The sequence below is a fragment of the Impatiens glandulifera genome, chromosome 9, assembly GCF_907164915.1.
Source record: "Impatiens glandulifera chromosome 9, dImpGla2.1, whole genome shotgun sequence".
Taxonomy (NCBI): Eukaryota; Viridiplantae; Streptophyta; class Magnoliopsida; order Ericales; family Balsaminaceae; genus Impatiens; species Impatiens glandulifera.
In genome coordinates, this window is record NC_061870.1 from 17,901,121 (window position 1) to 17,920,905 (window position 19,785).

Consider the following 19,785-nt stretch of genomic DNA (forward strand, 5'->3'; position numbering starts at 1 on the left):
TAATTGAGAGTGCATCAGACACTTGACTTCCAAAATGTCTAATTTATCCTATAACAATACTGTCATGAAAATAATTAAATTGTTAAATGAAATTAAAAATAGTATATTCAACTCAAAATAAGTGTTGAAATCAACTTAATTTTCACTTTACTTATTAGGTTCTGAGCTCTCGTCCAAATTCTCAACCCCACTAACTCTCTTCCATTTTTTCCATGAATAATTGGTAGTTTCCTTTGATAAATAAACCTGTAAAATTGACACTTTTTTTTAGTATAAACTAAAACTATTACTGTAGAAAAGAGAATACAAAGAGATCTTATTATTATTGTAACAAAGATGTTATCTTGTAATTACACAAAAGAGACTATTAATAGGCAATTAATAATTAGCCGTTAGACACAAACCTTTCAGCTTCTTAACTATTGAGTTTATCTATGAATTGACTAATAAATATAACTAATATATTACATATTTTTAACACTCCCCCTCAAGTCAGGAGTAAAGAGATTGATTACTCCTAACTTGTCGATGATACTATCAAAATTTCTTTTATCTAGAGCCTTCGTGAAAATATCAGCAAGTTGATTTTTGCTAGGTACAAAGGGGGTTTCAATTTCACCAGATTGAACTTTCTCACGAACAAAGTGACAATCAACTTCAATGTGCTTGGTGCGCTCATGAAATACTGGATTTGATGCAATATATCTAGCAGCATTATTGTCGCAATACATTTTTATGGTCTTGAGCTCAACTCCCAAGTCTTTGAGAATATATTTAATCCAAATGAGTTCTCCAGTAGTAGCCGCCATAGCACGATATTCAGCTTCGGCGCTTGAACGGGAAACGGTATTTTGCTTCTTACTTCTCCACGTCACTAGATTTCCTCCAACAAATGTACAAAAGCCGGTAGTGGACTTTCTATCAAAGCTGCCTGCCCAATCAGCATCAGTATAACCAATGACGTCAATGCGGTTGTTTCGCTTCATCCATATGCCTACTCCAGGAGTAGCTTTAAGATAATGTAAAATCCTGTAAACAGCAGAAAGGTGTGAAGTTTTTGGAGCATGCATGAATTGACTTACATTGCTAACTGCAAAGGTTATATCGGGACGAGTAACTGTTAGGTAGATAAGTTTACCTACAAGTCTTTGATACATACTAATGTCATAAAGAGGTGTACCTTCTTCAGTATTTAATTTAACAGTTGTTTCAATGGGAGTCATTGCGGGTTTTGCAGCAAGCTTACCAGTTTCTTTTAATAAGTCCAAGACATATTTTCTTTGAGAAAGAAACAAACCTTTCTTAGAATGAGCAATTTCTATCCCAAGAAAATATTTGAGAGTGCCAAGATCTTTAATATCAAACTGCTCCTGTAGATACTTTTTAACCTTGAGGATATCACTTGAGTTATTACCTGTTACTATAATATCATCCACATACACAAGTACAATAGTAGTAGTATTGACAGTAGTTTTAATAAAAAGAGAAGAATCAGCAGAGCTTTTTCGAAAGTTATGATGAACAAGAGCGTTACTAAGTTTAGAATACCATGCCCTTGGAGATTGCTTGAGTCCATAAATAGCTTTATTCAACTTACAAACAGATTTTGAGTTAAGATTTCCCTTATATCCTTGTGGGATAGACATATATACTTCTTCTTGCAGATCGCCTTGAAGAAAAGTATTTTTTACATCCATTTGATGTAAATCCCAATTTTGATTTGCAGCAACAGATAATAATATTCTTACCGTGTTCATTTTTGCTACAGGTGCAAAGGTTTCCTCATAGTCTAATCCATAAGTTTGGGTGTATCCTTTGGCAACAAGTTGGGCTTTATATCTTTCAATTTTTCCTAAGCTATCATACTTGATTTTGTATATCCATTTACAACCAACCACTTTCTTACCTTTAGGAAGAGGGACAAGTGTCCATGTATTATTCTTTTCTAGAGCCTCTAATTCGTTATGCATGGCAACACACCAAGTAGGGCTAGACTTAGCTTCTTGAAATGTTTTTGGCTCTATTTTATCAACAGATGTGATAAAAGCATGATATTCATTAGATACATTTTCATATGATAAGTATTTTTGAATAGGATACTTTACCGAATAAAGATGATAATCTTTAAGCTTTTTCGATGGTTGAACAACCCTTGAGGACCTTCGAACATTGTCATCCCTTATAGTTGTTTCTGAAATGTCTCCAGATATTGATCCATTGTTACCTTCTCCCCCTGAAGGTGTACTTAGTGTCTCATGAGTAGTGTCTGGAATGTCATAGTCATTATTTGTGACCGAATCATTGTGACTTTCTTCTTGTGGAATATCACATGGTGTCCCTTTTTCTGCTTCTTTATTTTGAGAAGTATTTGAATCACTGTCAGAAAATATATTCCTGCAAGAACAATTCATATCCATGGGCAATACATGATCTTGCCAACTAAACTCATTGAGATCATCATTATTATCCTCCTTATTTTTGTAATAAAATTCATCTTCATTAAAGATGACATTACGAGAAATATATAGTTTTTTAGAAATAGGATCATAACATTTATATCCCTTTTGGGTAGTCGAATAACCAAGAAAAATAGTTTTAACTGATTGAGGACTTAATTTATCAATATGGTTTATATGCACATAACATACACAACCGAAGACACGGAGATGATTAAGGTCACTTTTCTTGTTTTTTAATTTTTCTAAAGGACTCAAATTATTAAGAATGTTGCTAGGAATACGATTAATGAGATGGGTAGCAGTAAGTAAAGCATCAGACCAAAATCTTTTTGGAACATTAGATTGAAATAATAAAGAGCGAGTAACCTCAAGAAGATGACGATTTTTCCTTTTCGCCGTACCATTTTGGGCCGGGGTATGGACACAAGAGGTTTGATGTATTATACCTTTTGTTTTAAGAAAAGATGAAAATTTTTTATTGATATATTCAGTACCATTGTCAGTTCTAAATAATTTTATTGAAGCTTGAAATTGATTTTCAATAAAAGAAACGAACTCTAAAAATTTTGAAAATACTTCTGATTTATCGTGTAGCAAATAAATCCAGGTGGCTCTTGAAAAATTATCTATGAATGAAACATAATATTTAAAATTATTATAAGAAGTAGTAGGTGCTGGACCCCAAACATCAGAATGAATTAACTCAAAAGGAGCTTTAGATATACTATTTGAATTGTGAAACGGAAGTCTGGCTTGTTTAGCAAAATGGCATACATCGCAATCTAAAAAATCAAACTTCGATTGAAATAATTTTTTAAGCACATGCTTTGATGGATGTCCTAAACGACGATGCCATAGAAAATCAGAATTATTCTTGGATTGTAAAGCATAACTAGAAAGTTTAATAATGTAAAGGTTATTTTCAAGTCTTCCTCTACCAATCGTGATCCCGGTCGACCTTTCTTGAAAAACAACATCAACGTCAGAAAAAATAACTAAACAATTAAGGTCCTTTGTGATTTTACTAACCGAGATTAAATTTGGTGATAATTCAGGAACATACAAGACATTATCAAGTTGTTTTGAGAAAAGTTTAATTGATCCAATTCCATGAATGGGAATACTAGAATTATTAGCTACTTTAACATTTTGATTAAGTTTTTCCAAATTTAAATTTTCAAAAAATTCTTTATTTTTAGTCATGTGATCTGTGGCGCCGGAATCAACAATCCAATAGTTTGAAACGGAATTGAAATTAGAAGAATGCGCAGAAATACCTGGGTCCACTTGATTAGTGGACTTTTCTTGTCGGGTTTTCATGAATTCAGAGAATTGGAGAAAGAGTTTAAAGTTGTTTGGATCCACACCATGCATTTTATTATGATTAGGCTTTGGAGTATTCCCTTCAGCTTGGGTCTGCTTGTTTGAAGGGAGAGCCCAATCTGAGAAACTCTCCTCCACCTTAAAAACGTTAGAAGCCACTTCCTCATTTGACCCAATCAGATTCCAGTTTCTCATTATACTGTCTTTTTCGTTTCCTTTGGCGAGAAATCCTCTCTGACCATTTCCGGTGGCCATTGCTGCTCCTATCCAAATCGATGAAAAAAGAGAAAAAAAAGATTCAAATAACCACTTGGGCTTAGAGAAAATAGAAAAAATAATATGAGAATAATAGACAGTTATGAAGAGAATCAGAGTCTGGCGAGATTATATTATTATTCTTCTCCAATCCGATGAAGAAAGAGAAAAACAAAAGATTTAGAGAGCCACTTGGGCTTGGTGAAAATAGAAGATCTAGTTCCTCTTCAATCAGATGAAGAAAGAGGAAAACAAAAGATCTAGAGAGCTACTTGAGCTTGGTGAAAAAAGAAGATCTAAGATCAGATTTTCAATAGATTAGATTAAGCCGGATCAACCGTGCTCTGATACCATGTAGAAAAGAGAATACAAAGAGATCTTATTATTATTGTAACAAAGATGTTATCTTGTAATTACACAAAAGAGACTATTAATAGGCAATTAATAATTAGCCGTTAGACACAAACCTTTCAGCTTCTTAACTATTGAGTTTATCTATGAATTGACTAATAAATATAACTAATATATTACATATTTTTAACAATTACGAAAAACAACTAATGACAATAAATTGACATAAATTTATTTTAATTTAATTAATTAGTGGAGACAATACACGGAACAAGAAACAAAGCCTAAATAGTGAGACACGACACATAAGAGTGGAAAACAAAAGTGAATTTGGTATTCCTAGACTATTTCCAAATTTAGCTATTGAGTTTTTTTTTTTCGTTTCTGGAAGTGATTAGATTATGACTGAGCTTGATATAAAGTGAGATGGGCTACACTTGGAAAAACTCGCATTGAAATTCAATGAGAAATTAACAATGAAAAAGAATTATTTGTGGCACCACAATCTTTGAGTATGTTAAGACCGAAGAGAATTCCATCCTATTTAATCCATTTTGGTTTCACTCCCTTTAGGTAGCTTTAGGATATACACTAAGGTCTTTTGGTATTTTGATTGAGAGTTATTTAAATTTGTCATAAAGAATTATGGATAAAAATTTAGAGAGGATCTTTCCCAAAAAGCTAATTGGATTATTCTACAGCCAGTGCATTAATTGGACAGAGCGAGTTTCACTCTCGTTTTTTCTTGAGTTTGTCTTGTCGTTTCTAGAAACGATGAGACGAGAATTGAACTTGATATAAAATGTGTTCAGTGGGGAAACCCACATTGAAATGTAAGGAGAAATTAGTAAAAATAATTATTTGTGGCACCACAATCTTTAAGTATGCTTAGATCGAGGAGGATTTCATCATATCTATTTCATTCTGGATTAATTCCCTTTGGATAGATTTAGGCCATACACACTGGTCTTCTGATTGAGAGTTTGCAGATAAAATATTAGAGAGAAATTCTCTAAAAATTTGTTAATTGGTGAGCTCTTAGTTTTTCATTCTTTCAATATTTCTTAAGTTAGTTTTGTCGTTTCTGGAAGTGATGAGACAAGGACTACGCTTGATATAAAATGAGTTCGACTGCACTTGAGAAAACCCGCATTGAAATGCAATGAGAAATTAGCAAAAAGAATTAAAAATTGTTGCACCACAATCTTTGGGTATGCTAAAAACAAAAGGTATTCCATTGACATACATTCTAGTTAGAGTTGTTCCATTCGAATTAAGAGTTATTTAGATTTGTCAAAAAAATCTAGATAAAATCTTATAGAGAAACTCTCCCAAAAAGTTAATTTATTCTACTTTACAAGTATTAATCGAGCAAAGTTTCACTCTCGTTTTTTATTCTTCCAATTTTTCCTTGAAGTGACGAGATCAGAATTGAGTTTGAGATAAATTGAGCTCGATTAAACATAGGGAACCCACATTGAATCAATGAGAAATTAGCAAAACAAAAATTAAACATAGATTATTTTTTGCCCGACCCTACTCCCTTCATGCCTTTGTTGAAACCAAGGGATTTATCCATTTTGACTTTATTCTTTTTGGTATCTTTAGACAATTCATCCTATTCAGAGTGTTCTATTTTTATTGAGAGTGATTTAAGTTTGTCAAAAGGAATTGTGGTTAAAGTTTTTTCGAACTATTTATTGGTATGTTTGTCATGTTATTTTAGTTGTAGTCAATTCAACGTGAAAACTTAATTGTATCCCTTATTTGTGATTGACCACATCTAGTGGTAGAATTTTCCACTTCGTAACTTTTTTGGTTAAATGAAAGTTGTGATTTTGAATTAATTAACAAAAGAACTTGGATGGATCTATTTCATGATATTTTTTATTAAACACTTTATTATTGAAGTTTAGAACACATAATAAGAAAAGAAATGTACTTACCAAAGCTTCGATGCCATCAACTGCTACAATTTCTTTCCGGTTCCGTTCATCAAAAGACAAGTTATGAAGTGCCTCAACAGTTTTTTCGCTGCATCAAGAATAACATTCACAATAATATACTTTGTTAGTGATTTTATAAACTAATTTCTTTAGCATTTGACTTTATTATATTTGTTGGTATGTAATTTTAGATTGAGTTTGTATAATATGTAATAATAATTATTTTAATGAGGTTATCCAAATTTCAAATTATAAATTCACTCTTATTAATCGAGTATTTTTTTCATATTGCAAAGATATACCAGAGTTGCAAATATTTAAACCAAGTAACGTTCAAAAGAAACGATTATACAACATACCAGATATGTTTATCTTCTGAACAAATGAGTCCTACAAGTCTTTGAAGAACACCTAATTTGTGTCCAGCTATTATACTGTTGTCATTTGTATGTACCATTCTTGTCAAGTTAGCAAAGACAAAAGCAACCTAAAAAAAACATATATAAAAATTAATAAGGGCAATGTCAAATTAAGAAGCTTTTTAACTTTTTTGTTTAAGGTTTATTTTGAATGCAATCATTTTGTACCATAATATTTATTAGAAAACAAGTTTAAAAAGACATCAATTGTCTTACCAGCTCCAATACTCCAACAAACAAGCACTCTTGAGTAATAGTCACAAGGGCATCTAAGCAACTATTTCTACTAATTTCTATGCTTATTTTTTCATCTGATGTCATACATGCTAGTGTACCAACAACATTTTCCTGTAAAGAAGATCGTTCATAAAAAAACAAAAAGTTATTTCAAAGTTAATTTTTTCTAAGAATGTCATGGTTTAAGTGAAGATTTTTGTGAGTGGTAAAATATAAAATAAAATAAAGTGAAATAAATGAACAAGATGAAAAATTTACCAACACATTTTCGCTTAAAGAAGTCCATCTTTGTAGGAGGTTTTTCAATATTTCTAAACCACCACACTCGTAAATAATATTCTACAAAAAATAATGTTATAAACAATTTTTAATCGGTCAAAATAATTGTCAAAATAAAGAATTATTATGAAAATAGAACCTTATATTTATTCTCTGACATTACTTCATGCAATCTTTCACGCACATTCCTTAATCCATTACTAGCCTCCTCAAGAATAGATATATTCGTAGACTCTAGTAATTTCATTATAACTGAAACCCCTTCTTTGAAGGTCACAATTATAAATTTTTTATTCGAAAACACCATATTTATTCCCTATAAAACAAATATAATGACAACATGTGAAAAATATAAATATTGAAATCATCATTATATTCCAAACATACCTTCGTCACTTCTAATTGAACTCCTTCACTTGATGATTTTACTAAATTTAAAATAATTGCCATTCCATATAGTATTGCCTTTATTATTTGATCATCTGTATCATCATCAACTTCTCCATCAAAAGGAGTTGATGCATGTAATGCAATTCCTCTAATCGCCCTTTTTTGTACATCCTCTTCTGAACTTTTTAAAAAATTAGTCATTAAAGTTAGACCATCTTTAATCCAGAAGTATGTCAATCTCATTGAGTGATAATTCATTTCTGCTAAACGAAGAAGCGAACGCGATAAATTAGAATTGATAGAATTAGAAGTATGTCAATCTCATTGAGTGATAATTCTCATTGTTGCATGTGAATTTTCTTTCTTATTTTATAGAATTGAAAATTTGAATTTCAAAATGGCCTATAATAGACCACATTTGGATTTCTATATTAATTTTTTTAGTTTGAGTTATTTGATTATTTTAAATAATGTTTTATTATATTATATATTTTTAATAATTAAATTATTTATTTTATTAATTAAAAAATCAAAATATTTCTATTTATTTTATACAAAATTAGAATTATAAAATATAAATAATATTTTAATAATTCAATTTAAATATCTACACTTTAATTAAATAAAAATTTAAATTTGAATGCACGCTAATTAAAATTTTATTAATTATGTCAAATTTCTTAGGTAAAGATCAGAGATATTTCAATTTTTATAAAAATATGACTCACAATAAATTTTGAGACATTATTTAATTATTTTTATTAAATAATTCAACCACACTCAAACATTATTTGGTTGACATATAATATGACATAATTTAATTTATTAATTAAAATAATAAAATATTATTTATTTAAAAAAATATTTAATTAATAATTATTAATATATTTTTTTTTATCAAAAACAACGTATGATCAAAATCATTATTAATTAACAAGTTTTAAAAATAAATTAAGTTTATTTAAATATTTGCTATTAGACAATTCCGTGAATCCTCCTCTACTAATTTTATATCAATCCGGATCTTCTGCTATCGATTTCTGTGTTCCCTTGTTGCGGACCAATCAAATTGCAGTTTTATTATTTTATTAATAAATGAAGCTCGGTTGGAGAGGGGGGAGAGAGAATCCAGAACCCGAGTTTCATTCCGGATTCACCCCAAACGCCATTAACGGAATGTCCAGTTAACATACGGAATTAATATAATATTAATATGCACCAGCAAAGCTAACTTCTCTCTAGGCGCCAAGTGAGAAGGAATGAAAAGAAGCCAAAGGAGCGAAGCTTACCCCGCCCAGGAGCCCTGACGTTCATGTAAACCCCAACCCACCCATGAAAAGACCGTTTACCTATCATATAAATACGCTTACTCAAGTATGTAAATACCAAAATTAACATTAATTTAATATTTCTATATTAAATATTAAATACATTTTTTAAAAATAATATGCAGCGAAGAAATCTTCGTTTCAATTATTTCAATTTAATTTTAAATTTTTTTATAAAATTTTTATTTACGAGGAGACGCTTTGGAGCGAAGAATTCTTTGCTTCAATTACTTATTTTTATATTTAAAAAAATTGCAAAATATTTTTTGCGAGGAGACCCTTTAAAGCGATGAATTTTTCGATTCAATTATTTTAAACCTGACGTTCATGTAAAAACCCCCAACCCACCTGTGAGAAGACCGTTTACCTATCATGTAAGTACACTTACTCATTTATGTAAATACCAAAATTAACAAGAATTTAATACTTCTATTTATTAATTATTAAATAAATTTATTCCTCGTAAATAAAAATTTCATAAAAAATTTTAAAATTAAAATGAATTAATTGAAGCGAAAATTTCTTCGCTGAATGTCATTTCCAATAAGTTTATTTAATAATTAATAAATAGAAGTATTAAATTCTTGTTAATTTTGGTATGAGAAATGATATTTTCAACGAATGAGTAGCGAAAGCAAGGCCACGAATCTACGTGGCCTTGCCAGCTAGGAGAGAGAAAAAAAAAGAAAAAAAAAAAAACGTTTCAGTTTCCCCCTTCTTCTTTCCTCTGTCTTTCTTCTTTTCATTTATTCTTTCCGGCGATTTTTCTCTTCTCTGGCGATTTTTCTCTCCGGCGGCGGCATCCCCGACTTCTTCAACTTTATTCATCTTCTTTCTGTCGATCGAAAATGGTAGGTCTTCTCCTTCGGGTATTTCCGTTCACTTCACTGTCTGCATTCGTGAATATCTTTTCTTTTTTTCAGGCTGGTGGTCCAGGTACATCTCAATGCAAGACTCCAAAATCTCCAAGGACAAGGTAAATAACATCTCCTTTAGAATCCTAAAATATTTTGATGATTTGAAGACCGTTTAGGTTTTTGCGGTTAGGGTTAGGGTTAGGGTTATGGATTTTTATGATTCTGCTGATTCTAATGATTTTAACGATAGAAATGGTTGATTATTTTGTGTTTATTTGCTTCTATGTGATGATTTATGTGATTTTTGATATGTTTGGCTGTTATGGGTCCCGAAAGTGTTGTTTCGGGGACCCGAAAGTATGATTACATAGTCCAGAAATTTGATTTTGATATGTTATTTGAATGAACGGTCCCGAAAGTGTGGTTTCGGGACCCGAAAGTGTTGTTTCGGGACCCGAAATGTGTATTTTCAGGACCCCAAAATTGAATTTTGATATGTTTGGCTGTTATGAGTCCCGAAAGTGTTGTTTCGGGACCCGAAATGGGTGGTTTCGGGACCCATAAATCTGATTTTGTAATGTTTGGCTGTTATGGGTCCCGAAAGTGTGGTTTCGGGACCCGAAATGGGTGGTTTTGGGACCCATAAATCGGATTTTGTAATGTTTGGCTGTTATGGGTCCCGAAAGTGTGGTTTCGGGACCCGAAATGGGTGGTTTCGGGACCCATAAATCGGATTTTGTAATGTTTGGCTGTTATGGGTCCCGAAAGTGTGGTTTCGGGACCCGAAATGGGTGGTTTCGGGACCCGAAAGGTGGTTTCGGGACCCGAAATGGGTGGTTTCGGGACCCGAAATGGGTGGTTTCGGGACCCGAAATGTTGTTTCGGGACCCGAAATTTAGATTTTTAACTTGTTTTCTCTTGGTTTTTAACTTGCTTTAACTTTGTTTCTCTTAGATTATCTGTTTCATGTTTTTTAAATGTTTATCTTTTGTTTTTGTAGGGCAAATAAACGTAAAAAGAATGCCCAAGAAGCAACATCTCCCAAAGCAGTTCACAAATCCCCAAAAGCTCCCAAATTAGTTCCGAAATCCCCCAGAGCAGCAGCTCCCAAAGCAGCCCCACACAACCTTTTTTATAACTAGGACATCTTCTTTTGGCCTTTTCAATCTTCTGCAACTACTGTCTAATGATCAAAAGGAGGCTGTGAAGTCAATAGGCTTTGACCATCTACTTTCATTATCACTTTCAAAATGCCCCGGGGAGATATCTCGTTATCTAGTGAGGCAGTTTGACTGTGATAAATGTTCTTTCACTCTAGAGAATGGCGAGGAAGTGAAAATCGAAGAAGAAGATGTTGAAATGGTATTGGGTCTCCCCAGAGGGGAGTTGGACATTGTAGAATATCAGAATAACGAGACTGATGACAAGCTGAAGGCATTTAGGACTCGATGGGGTAACCCTATTAATGGCGCTCCTTTAGTGACTGCTATGCCGACGAAAATGATTGAGAACAAAGCTGCTGACAACAATTTTAAGATAGACTTCGTATTATTTGTTGTCAGCTGCTTTCTCTGGTGTGATCACCTAGGTCAACTATCAAGGTACTATCATTTTTGTTATTTCATTTGCATGACAACTTATATGACATGTTAATAAATCCTCAAATATGTTTTTTCCCCTTGCAGGTTTAGAATTCTGAAATCTATTTCAGATGTTCATAATATCAAGAAGTTCAATTGGTGCAAATTTGTATTTGAAGGATTAGTTCAATCATGCGCAAAAGTGAAGGAGAATGAAAAACGACATTTCCAAGGACCACAGACGTTCCTTATTGTAAGTTATCTGTTAGTTAATTTCTCTGTTTGCAAAAATAATTGGTTTTAATTAACATATGTTTGTTTTCTGTTGTGCTACGTGTATAGGATGAGCAACCCACAACTGGGAGGAGTTAATGACCGTCGATTTCCAATACTGTCATGTTGGAATAACACGACTTTGAAGTTACCACACGCATGATCTTCGACATATACTTGAGAGGACAAAATTGATGTGAAGGATAATTGAGTTGAAAGTGGATCATTCCATTGTTGTTGTTGTTGTGTTGAATCCAAAACTGTAGATGTTGTGGCCGTATTTCCCTTCTTTTTTGATCTCGAAGTCTTGGGGATTTTTTCAATTAAAGATTGTTTCCTCTTTGTTGGTGGTCGTCCTCGACTTCTAACTTTCTTAGGAGAGTGTATCAAAATGGATGTAGCGGGAGATTGAAATGGAGATGGAGATGGAGATGCTTCTGTGCTTTGGTCTTTAGATGCTTCAGTGCTTCCATGATTAAGTGACATAAACTGTTCCATCAAGGCTTTTATTCCGTTCATCCAAAAAGAACAAGTTACTTCAGATTTTACTCCAACTTGTTGAACCTCTTGCATCAATCGAGTTAGACTATTGTGACGTTTTTTTTCTTCCACGGACATATCTGAATCATAAATGTTGGTGATACTTTGATACCCACGCTTAATATCTTTATGCCACCGGTCCATTATATAATACATTGGTACCTCATTCATCCTCATTTTTTTCAACACAGCCATGATATGTCTACACAAAATACCTCTGAACTCAAACAATCGACATTCACATTTCACATTGCAATCCTTTTCGGTGTAATGTACTTTGTAAGAAACATCTCTTAGATGTTCTCCATTAACCCCCAACATGATTTCCTCAACTCTAAATATAGAAACTGAACCTTCCTCTTCAATGGCTGAGATGTCGCACAACATCAAACCTCTAACTTCTACTTGAACCAATCTAAATATATCTGGAGTGTATAAGTTTTGGCATTGTCTTTCGAAGGCAAATCCACTAACAGTTGGTATCAAAGAATTAAATGATTGGAAATCCAATTTCTTTTCTCTCTCGATATTTTTCAACAGAGCCCTATCATATTGCTCGACAAATTGTTTGAGGGATGTTTTGGACTGCACGTAGTCATCAAAGAAGGCGTTCATACTTTCACTCCGTTGAGATGTTGACATCCCGGCCCAAAATTGTCCTTTGACATAAACAGGTATCCATTTAGATATTTCTAAATACAAAGATTTCAACCAAACATTATCTTCCAACTGATAATCTTCAATTAGTCTATTCCAATCCTCTTCGCATTGTTGAATATTTATGGAATTGTATACAATGTTTTTCAGCCTCTTCTTTATTAGATGGTATTCAGTATGGCTTCCAAGTTTTATAGGAAGTTTCTTCATTATATGCCACAAACAAAATCGATGATGCGTTTTAGGAAATACCTTCTCAATTGCAATCGCCATGGATCGACATTGGTCTGTGATTATGGCATTGGGAGGTCTATCATGCATACATTCCAACCAAGTTCTAAACAACCATGTGAAAGAATTTGAATCTTCACTTGACAATAACCCACATCCAAGCAAAATGGATTGACCATGATGATTAACACCAACAAACGGAGCGAAAGGCATGTCATAGCGATTTGTCAAATATGTTGTATCGAAAGAGATAACATCATGAAAATCTTGAAAGGCAGCCCTGCACCTACCATCTGCCCAAAACACGTTTTTAATTCGGGATTCCTCGTCCAAATCAATAAGGTAGAAGAAGTTTGAGTTCCTGGTTTGCATTCTTAAGAAATAATTAGTGAGTGCTTCAGCATCCCCAATCCCTAACCTCAACCGTCGTGCTTCTGTAACGTAATTTCTACATGTCCTCTCATCGAAAGACATGTTTTCATACCCTCTAGCTTCAACTACAAGTGATTGAAATGTTTTGGCCACAGTTATTCCAGCTTCATCGTTTGTATCCAATCTTCTCTTTACATTTCCGTCAATTACTTTGTAGGATCTAACATGACGTATTCTCTTAGGGCTTAAAGAATGGTTGTGCTCAAGAGAAATACTTGTTATCACATATTCCCCTTCATTTCGAACAACAACATTAATCTTTGCTTTACAATCTGTCTTCGTTATTGGTCTAGGCTGATGAAACTTGTTTTTTGACTTCGATTCTTTCAGAAAACTCTTGGCACAACCAACGCTGAAGTATTTCCTCTTACCACCTACATTTTTGCTCCCTAATTTGGTAATGCCGAATCCCGTTAAGTGGGCATATGATGTGTAGAATTCAAGAAGTTGTTCTTCGGAGGAAAATGTCATTCCAACACTAGGAATGTGACTGCAAAAATTAAGTGAATTCGTAAGAAAAAAGTACATAAACCACTCATTTCGGGTCCCGAAACCACCGATTTCGGGTCCCGAAACCACCTTTCGGGTCCCGAAACAACCCATTTCGGGAAATATAAGGACCCTTTCGGGTCCCGAAACAACACATTTCGGGAAATATAAGGACCCTTTCGGGTCCCGAAACCAACCATTTCGGGACAAGGAAGGACCCTTTCTTGTCCCGAAACCAACCATTTCGGGACAAGGAAGGACCCTTTCTTGTCCCGAAACCAACCATTTCGGGACAAGGAAGGACCCTTTCTTGTCCCGAAAACCAACCATTTCGGGACAAGGAAGGACCCTTTCTTGTCCCGAAACCAACCATTTCGGGACAAAGAAGGACCCTTTCTTGTCCCGAAACCAACCATTTCGGGACAAGGAAGGACCATTTCTTGTCCCGAAACCAACCATTTCGGGACAAGGAAGGACCCTTTCTTGTCCCGAAATCACTAGATCTGTTCAGGGTACCTTTCGGGTTCAACAGGGGTGGATCTGTTCAGGTTAAGTTCTTCATCTACTGGGTTGTTCAAGTTCGGTGCTTCGGTTTCCTGAAAATTCAAACAGTTTAAATCCATAAATACTTATGTAAAATGTAAACCCTAGATTTGTAAAATCTAAACCCTAGATCTATAAAATCTAAACCCTAGATCTATTAAAAAAAATAAAGATCCTTAAAAAGGATACCATGGAGAAGTAAATGCTGCCGTAGAAAGAAATAAATGCAGCCGGAGAAGAGAAATAAATGCAGCCGGAGAAGAGAACTAAATGCATCCGGAGCCGGAGAAGAGAAATAAATGTTGCGTTTCAGAGAGAGAAAGAAATGCATAAATATGAAACCCTATTGGGTGAAAGAGGATATGCAGAAATGTAGATTTTTTTTTTCTTTTTCTCTCTCCTAGCTGGCAAGGCCACGTAGGATTCGTGGCCTTGCTTTCGCTAACCCTTCGTTGGGTTTATCATACCTCTTTTGGTATTTACATACATGAGTAAGTGTACTTACATGATAGACAATTGTCTTCTCACGGGTATGTTGGGGGTTTTACATGAACATCATGTTTAAAATAATTGAAGCGAATAATTAATCGCTTTAAAAGGTTTCCTCGTAAATAAAATTTTGCAATTTTTTTAAATATAAAAATAATTAATTGAAGCGAAGAATTCTCGCTCCAAAGCGTCTACTCGTAAATAAAAATTTCATAAAAAATTTTAAAATTAAAATGAAGTAATTTAAGCACTCGAACTCAGCTTCATTTATTAATATAATAATAAAACTGCAATTTGATTGATCCGCAACAGAAAACACAGAAATCGGTAGCAGTAGATCCGGTTTGATTTTATATACTCCTTCCTCTTCACATTTACAAGGAAGAGGGCAATTAAGTAAAAATGTTTTTAATAATATATTTTATACATAACCTATAACATAGTAGCTCAAGTGTAAGAAGGTCACCATTTCTATTCCATTAAAGGGGTCGACTAGTTTTTAACATTTAAAGAAAAAATAAGATAAAAAAAATTACAACTAGCATATGATTCAGTTTGGAGACCCGATCTCACTACTTCGATTTGGATTTGGATTTGGACTTGGACCCACTTAGTACTTAGTGACACCAAAATCTTATACTTTTCTGAAGTCATTCATAATCAGTCATTTATTTCTCAGCACAAACTGGGAAAGATCACAAACAAGAAAAGTCAAAGTCTTGTGGCTAATCAACTATGCATAGTCCTCATATGTTATCCATTCTTCTTCTTTAAGAGTAAAGAACCTCAAATAAGAAAGAAGAAGCAAATTAAAGAGGGTGTAGGAAATAAAAAATGGCAGATGGAGCTGTAAATTTCTTACTAGTATCTCTACTTGAAAAGGCATCACAATTTACTGATCTTCAAGATGAAATTGAAGAAATGAGGTTAGATCTGGAGAGCATGAGATCCTTACTAAGAGATGCAGACAGACGAAAGAAGATTAATCGACATGTAGAAACATGGATAAGGCAGGTAAGAGATGTTGCATTTAAAGCAGAAGATGTAATAGATGAATATATTCATTACAAATCACAATGTAGAAATGGGTATTTAGATTTTCTCCATGATATGGTCAATCTCCCAAAGAATATGATTGTAACTTACCAACTCAATTCCAAGCTGCAGAAGATCAAGAAACAAATACATAACGTGGCTACGAGAAGCAAAGATCACAGTTTCGAAAAGATTGATGAAAGATCAACATCCCTTGACAGATGGAAGAATTCTGGAGAAACATGTGTTTTTCTTGATGAAGATGAAATACTAGGAATGGATGAAAACATGGAAAATCTCTTGCGGTTGATAAATGAAGATTCAGATCAACGGACTGTTATTTCCATTGTTGGAATGGGTGGTGTTGGTAAGACTACCCTTTTAACAAAAGTTTATAATGATCACATTGAGAAGAGAGAATTTGATGTTTGGGCATGGTTATCAGTAACTCAAATTTACACTGAAGATGAACTCTTAAGAAGCTTGATCAAAGAACTCTCGAATACAACCCAAGTAGGATCTCCAAGAAACTTGGGCTCGATGAGTACTCGGAATCTCATAGAAATGCTCATCAATATGTTGCGTGACAAGAGGTATGTTATTGTTTTAGATGATGTTTGGAGCATAGAACTTTGGAGTAGAATTAGATACGCATTTCCTGATAATAAAATGGGTAGTAGAGTTATTTTCACTACAAGGAATGAAAATGTAGCTTCATCGATAGGTCCAGGAAGTCGTATTCATCGACTTATGCCTCTTGGAGATAACTATGCATGGATGCTCTTTCGCAAGAGGGCATTTTGGGATCACCCGAGTCATATTTGTCCAACAGAACTTCAGACTTCAGCTTGGGCAATTATGAAAAGCTGTCAAGGACTTCCACTTGCCATTGTGGCAATTGGAGGGCTTATGAGTTCAAAGGAAAAGACAACTTTAGAGTGGAGGAAAGTATATCATAGTCTCAATTGGCATTTGAATAACAACCCAATGCTTGGAGATATGAAGGCTGTTTTGTTACTAAGTTTCAATGATCTGCCTTTCTATTTAAACCACTGCTTTCTTTACTGTTGTGTGTTCCATGCCGGTTATTCAATCAAGAGAAAGAAGTTAATTCGCCTTTGGATTGCAGAAGGGTTCGTTATCCCGAGAAAAGGGATCACAATGGAGGAGGTAGCAGAAGAATATCTTACAGAACTTATCTTTCGAAGCATGATTCAAGTAACAGAGTTCAATGTTTCTGGAAGGGTAAAAGCGTGTAGAGTTCATGATGTTATGCGTGAACTAGCTGTTACAACATCAGAAGAAGAGAATTTCTGCACAATACATGATAGTCAAGAGCCTATAAAAGATGGAAACTTCCAAAGGATATCAATAGTAAATAGAGGCGAGTCAGTCCGACTAAGCAAAAGGGTCTCGAGACATCTCCGTTCTCTTTTTGTCTTTGAAACAGATAACCGTTTCTCATTCTGTTTAGAAGCTACATCATCAAACTTTAAGTTCTTAAGGGTTCTAGATGTACAAGGAGTTCTCATTGAAAAAATACCCAAGATATTGCCTAGTCTATTCAATTTGAGGTATTTGAACATAAGGGATACTATGGTTAAGGAATTTCCAATGTCAATTGAGAGGCTAACAAACCTTCAAACATTGGATATAAGAAATACCCATTTGGAGAAGCTTCCAAAAGGAGCCACAAAGTTGCCAAGACTGCGACACCTTTTCATGTCCGATTTTCCTGCTGGCATGAATGTTCAAGCTGAAATTTGCACTTTACGAAGCTTACAAACCCTGACATGCGTTGAAGCAGAGGAACAACTAATCCAGAAAATTGGCAACTTAATTGAGCTTAGAAGACTGGATATTACAAATTTACAAGCAGTTGACGGACCAAGACTGTGTAATTCAATTCAGAGATTGACAAGCCTATGTTGTTTAGGTATTAAGGCGATTTCTATGGACCAACAACTTCAGCTTGAAGGTCTAAGTCTACCCCCACCATTTCTTCAGAAGCTGACAATCATAGGGAGGTTGAATAACATACCACATTGGTTTGGATTCTTAGATAAACTAACCCATTTGTGTTTGGGCTACTCTGGACAAAAAGAAGACATTCTTTCTTCCCTTCATGTCCTCTCAAATCTGGTGTTCCTAGAATTAAAGCATGCAGCATATGATGGGACAATCCTGCACTTCAAGAGAGGTTGGTTTCCTAGACTCATTAAAATGTGCTTAGAGGATCTAGAAAGATTGGACTGTGTTAAAATAGAGGAGACTGCAATATCCAACATCAAAGAAATGTGCCTAGTTCATTGTCCAGAGTTAAAGCTATTGCCACAAGGAATTGAAAATCTTACCAGCCTCCGACAATTGCACGTGGAACACATGTCCGAAGAGTTTATTGAAAGACTGCTGAATGACCCACACGAGAGTCATCCAAAGGTACAACACATAACCACAATTACTAATGTATTCATGAAAGAACATTGTCACGGAGTTGAAACACCTTCTTAGAAAAATTGTCGCAAGATAATTTATTGATGAGTTGTATTCTGCAATTAGGTAGCTAGAATTTATTGATGTAAAAACAACTATTTTTTTGGGGGGAAACTACTTTTCCAATAGAGACACTATCATCAGCAGTTTTGCAAAATTTTCCAACTGCAGAAAGTATTGTTATCCATGTTGCAATTTACAAGTAGATGATCCATTATAGGATTTCCTTTTCCTCATCTTGTCTAGTTGATTAATCTTCTTTTTCAAGGTTTCACAAGAACTATACTAATGGGAGTTCATCCATCTTTGAAACACAAACAGAGGTCTGCCAACTCAAGACATTTCCACTATGGAGATCATAATTCATAACATTCAGTAGATAATATGTTGTGAATCATTAATCCAGCAAAAGTGACTGTTTTTTATCATACTTCTAACAGCCAAAAACCACAACCAGTTGCAATAAAATCATATATTGTAAAACATGTTTCACATCTACATTGAGAAAAAAATTGGCATATCAATGCAACAGAAGATGGACATAGAGAACATAACTCAAAAGGACCAAATTAAGACCTCATAAGAATGAAACCTTATAACTGGTTCTTCCAATAACAATGTCTAGTCTAGACCAATACACATTCTAATCAACACTAAAAATAACCCTATATCAAATTTATTACAATATTGATGAGATCAATAGATTAGAACATCAACTACATTCTCAATGAAACTTCAGATACTACTTTTGTTTAATTTCCAACAGTCTACAGTTTGTTTTATCGTCACTGAAAAATAGAGACAAAATGTTAAAAGGAGAGAAAACAAATAACAATAAGAAGTCCTTATCTTCAATAATGTTGGAAATCAAAATAATAACGTTATTTAAAACGACGAAGATATGATAAATAAATAACACGAGATTTGACCAACAATACATATATCCTCGTGAAGTCGCACATTTTATAGTATTTCAGTAAATATGATTGAAATAACCTTATATTACATAATCTCTATTTATAAGAGTACATTAAGTTACAATAACTAAATTATTCTTAATCCTAAGCTCATTAGGGGAAATTTTACGAAATGACCCTAATAATGGGTCTAATTCTAAAAAGGCCAACGCTTCATCAATCTTGCAAAATTGGGATTTTCGCCATGCGAAATGTCCGTCTT

At 33.8% G+C, this 19,785-nt stretch overlaps 2 protein-coding genes across 3 annotated transcripts; one reads left to right on the top strand and one right to left on the bottom strand.

The window, feature by feature from the left end:
* Positions 1-4,360: 4,360 nt before the first annotated feature.
* Positions 4,361-7,917, bottom strand: LOC124915915 (protein ARABIDILLO 2-like). The gene is made up of 6 exons (XM_047456662.1): positions 7,657-7,917; positions 7,409-7,585; positions 6,970-7,101; positions 6,694-6,821; positions 6,335-6,422; positions 4,361-4,381 (listed from the first exon to the last, which is right to left on the bottom strand). Exons 1-6 carry the CDS (start codon positions 7,915-7,917, stop codon positions 4,361-4,363), a joined length of 807 nt encoding a protein of 268 aa, XP_047312618.1.
* A 7,852-nt stretch (positions 7,918-15,769) lies between these two features.
* Positions 15,770-18,870, top strand: LOC124916723 (disease resistance protein RPM1-like). 2 transcript variants are annotated; one of them, XM_047457475.1, is made up of 2 exons: positions 15,770-16,092; positions 16,246-18,870. In XM_047457475.1, exons 1-2 carry the CDS (start codon positions 15,913-15,915, stop codon positions 18,622-18,624), a joined length of 2,559 nt encoding a protein of 852 aa, XP_047313431.1. In that variant the 5' UTR covers positions 15,770-15,912; the 3' UTR covers positions 18,625-18,870. The 2 variants fall into 2 exon arrangements, with proteins under 2 accessions (XP_047313431.1, XP_047313430.1); XM_047457474.1 differs by having other exon boundaries at positions 15,770-18,870.
* The last annotated feature ends 915 nt before the right edge of the window (positions 18,871-19,785 follow it).

Excerpts from the sequence above, each read along its gene's own strand:
- LOC124915915 (XM_047456662.1), bottom strand. The coding sequence starts at position 7,917 with ATGAATTATCACTCAATGAGATTGACATACTTCTGGATTAAAGATGGT. Across the intron at positions 6,822-6,969 it reads TTGTTGGAGTATTGGAGCTG|GTTGCTTTTGTCTTTGCTAA; the intron begins GTAAGACAATTG and ends TGTTTTTTTTAG. Across the intron at positions 4,382-6,334 it reads TTGATGGCATCGAAGCTTTG|AGCACGGTTGATCCGGCTTA; the intron begins GTAAGTACATTT and ends ACATGGTATCAG.
- LOC124916723 (XM_047457474.1), top strand. The coding sequence starts at position 15,913 with ATGGCAGATGGAGCTGTAAATTTCTTACTAGTATCTCTACTTGAAAAG.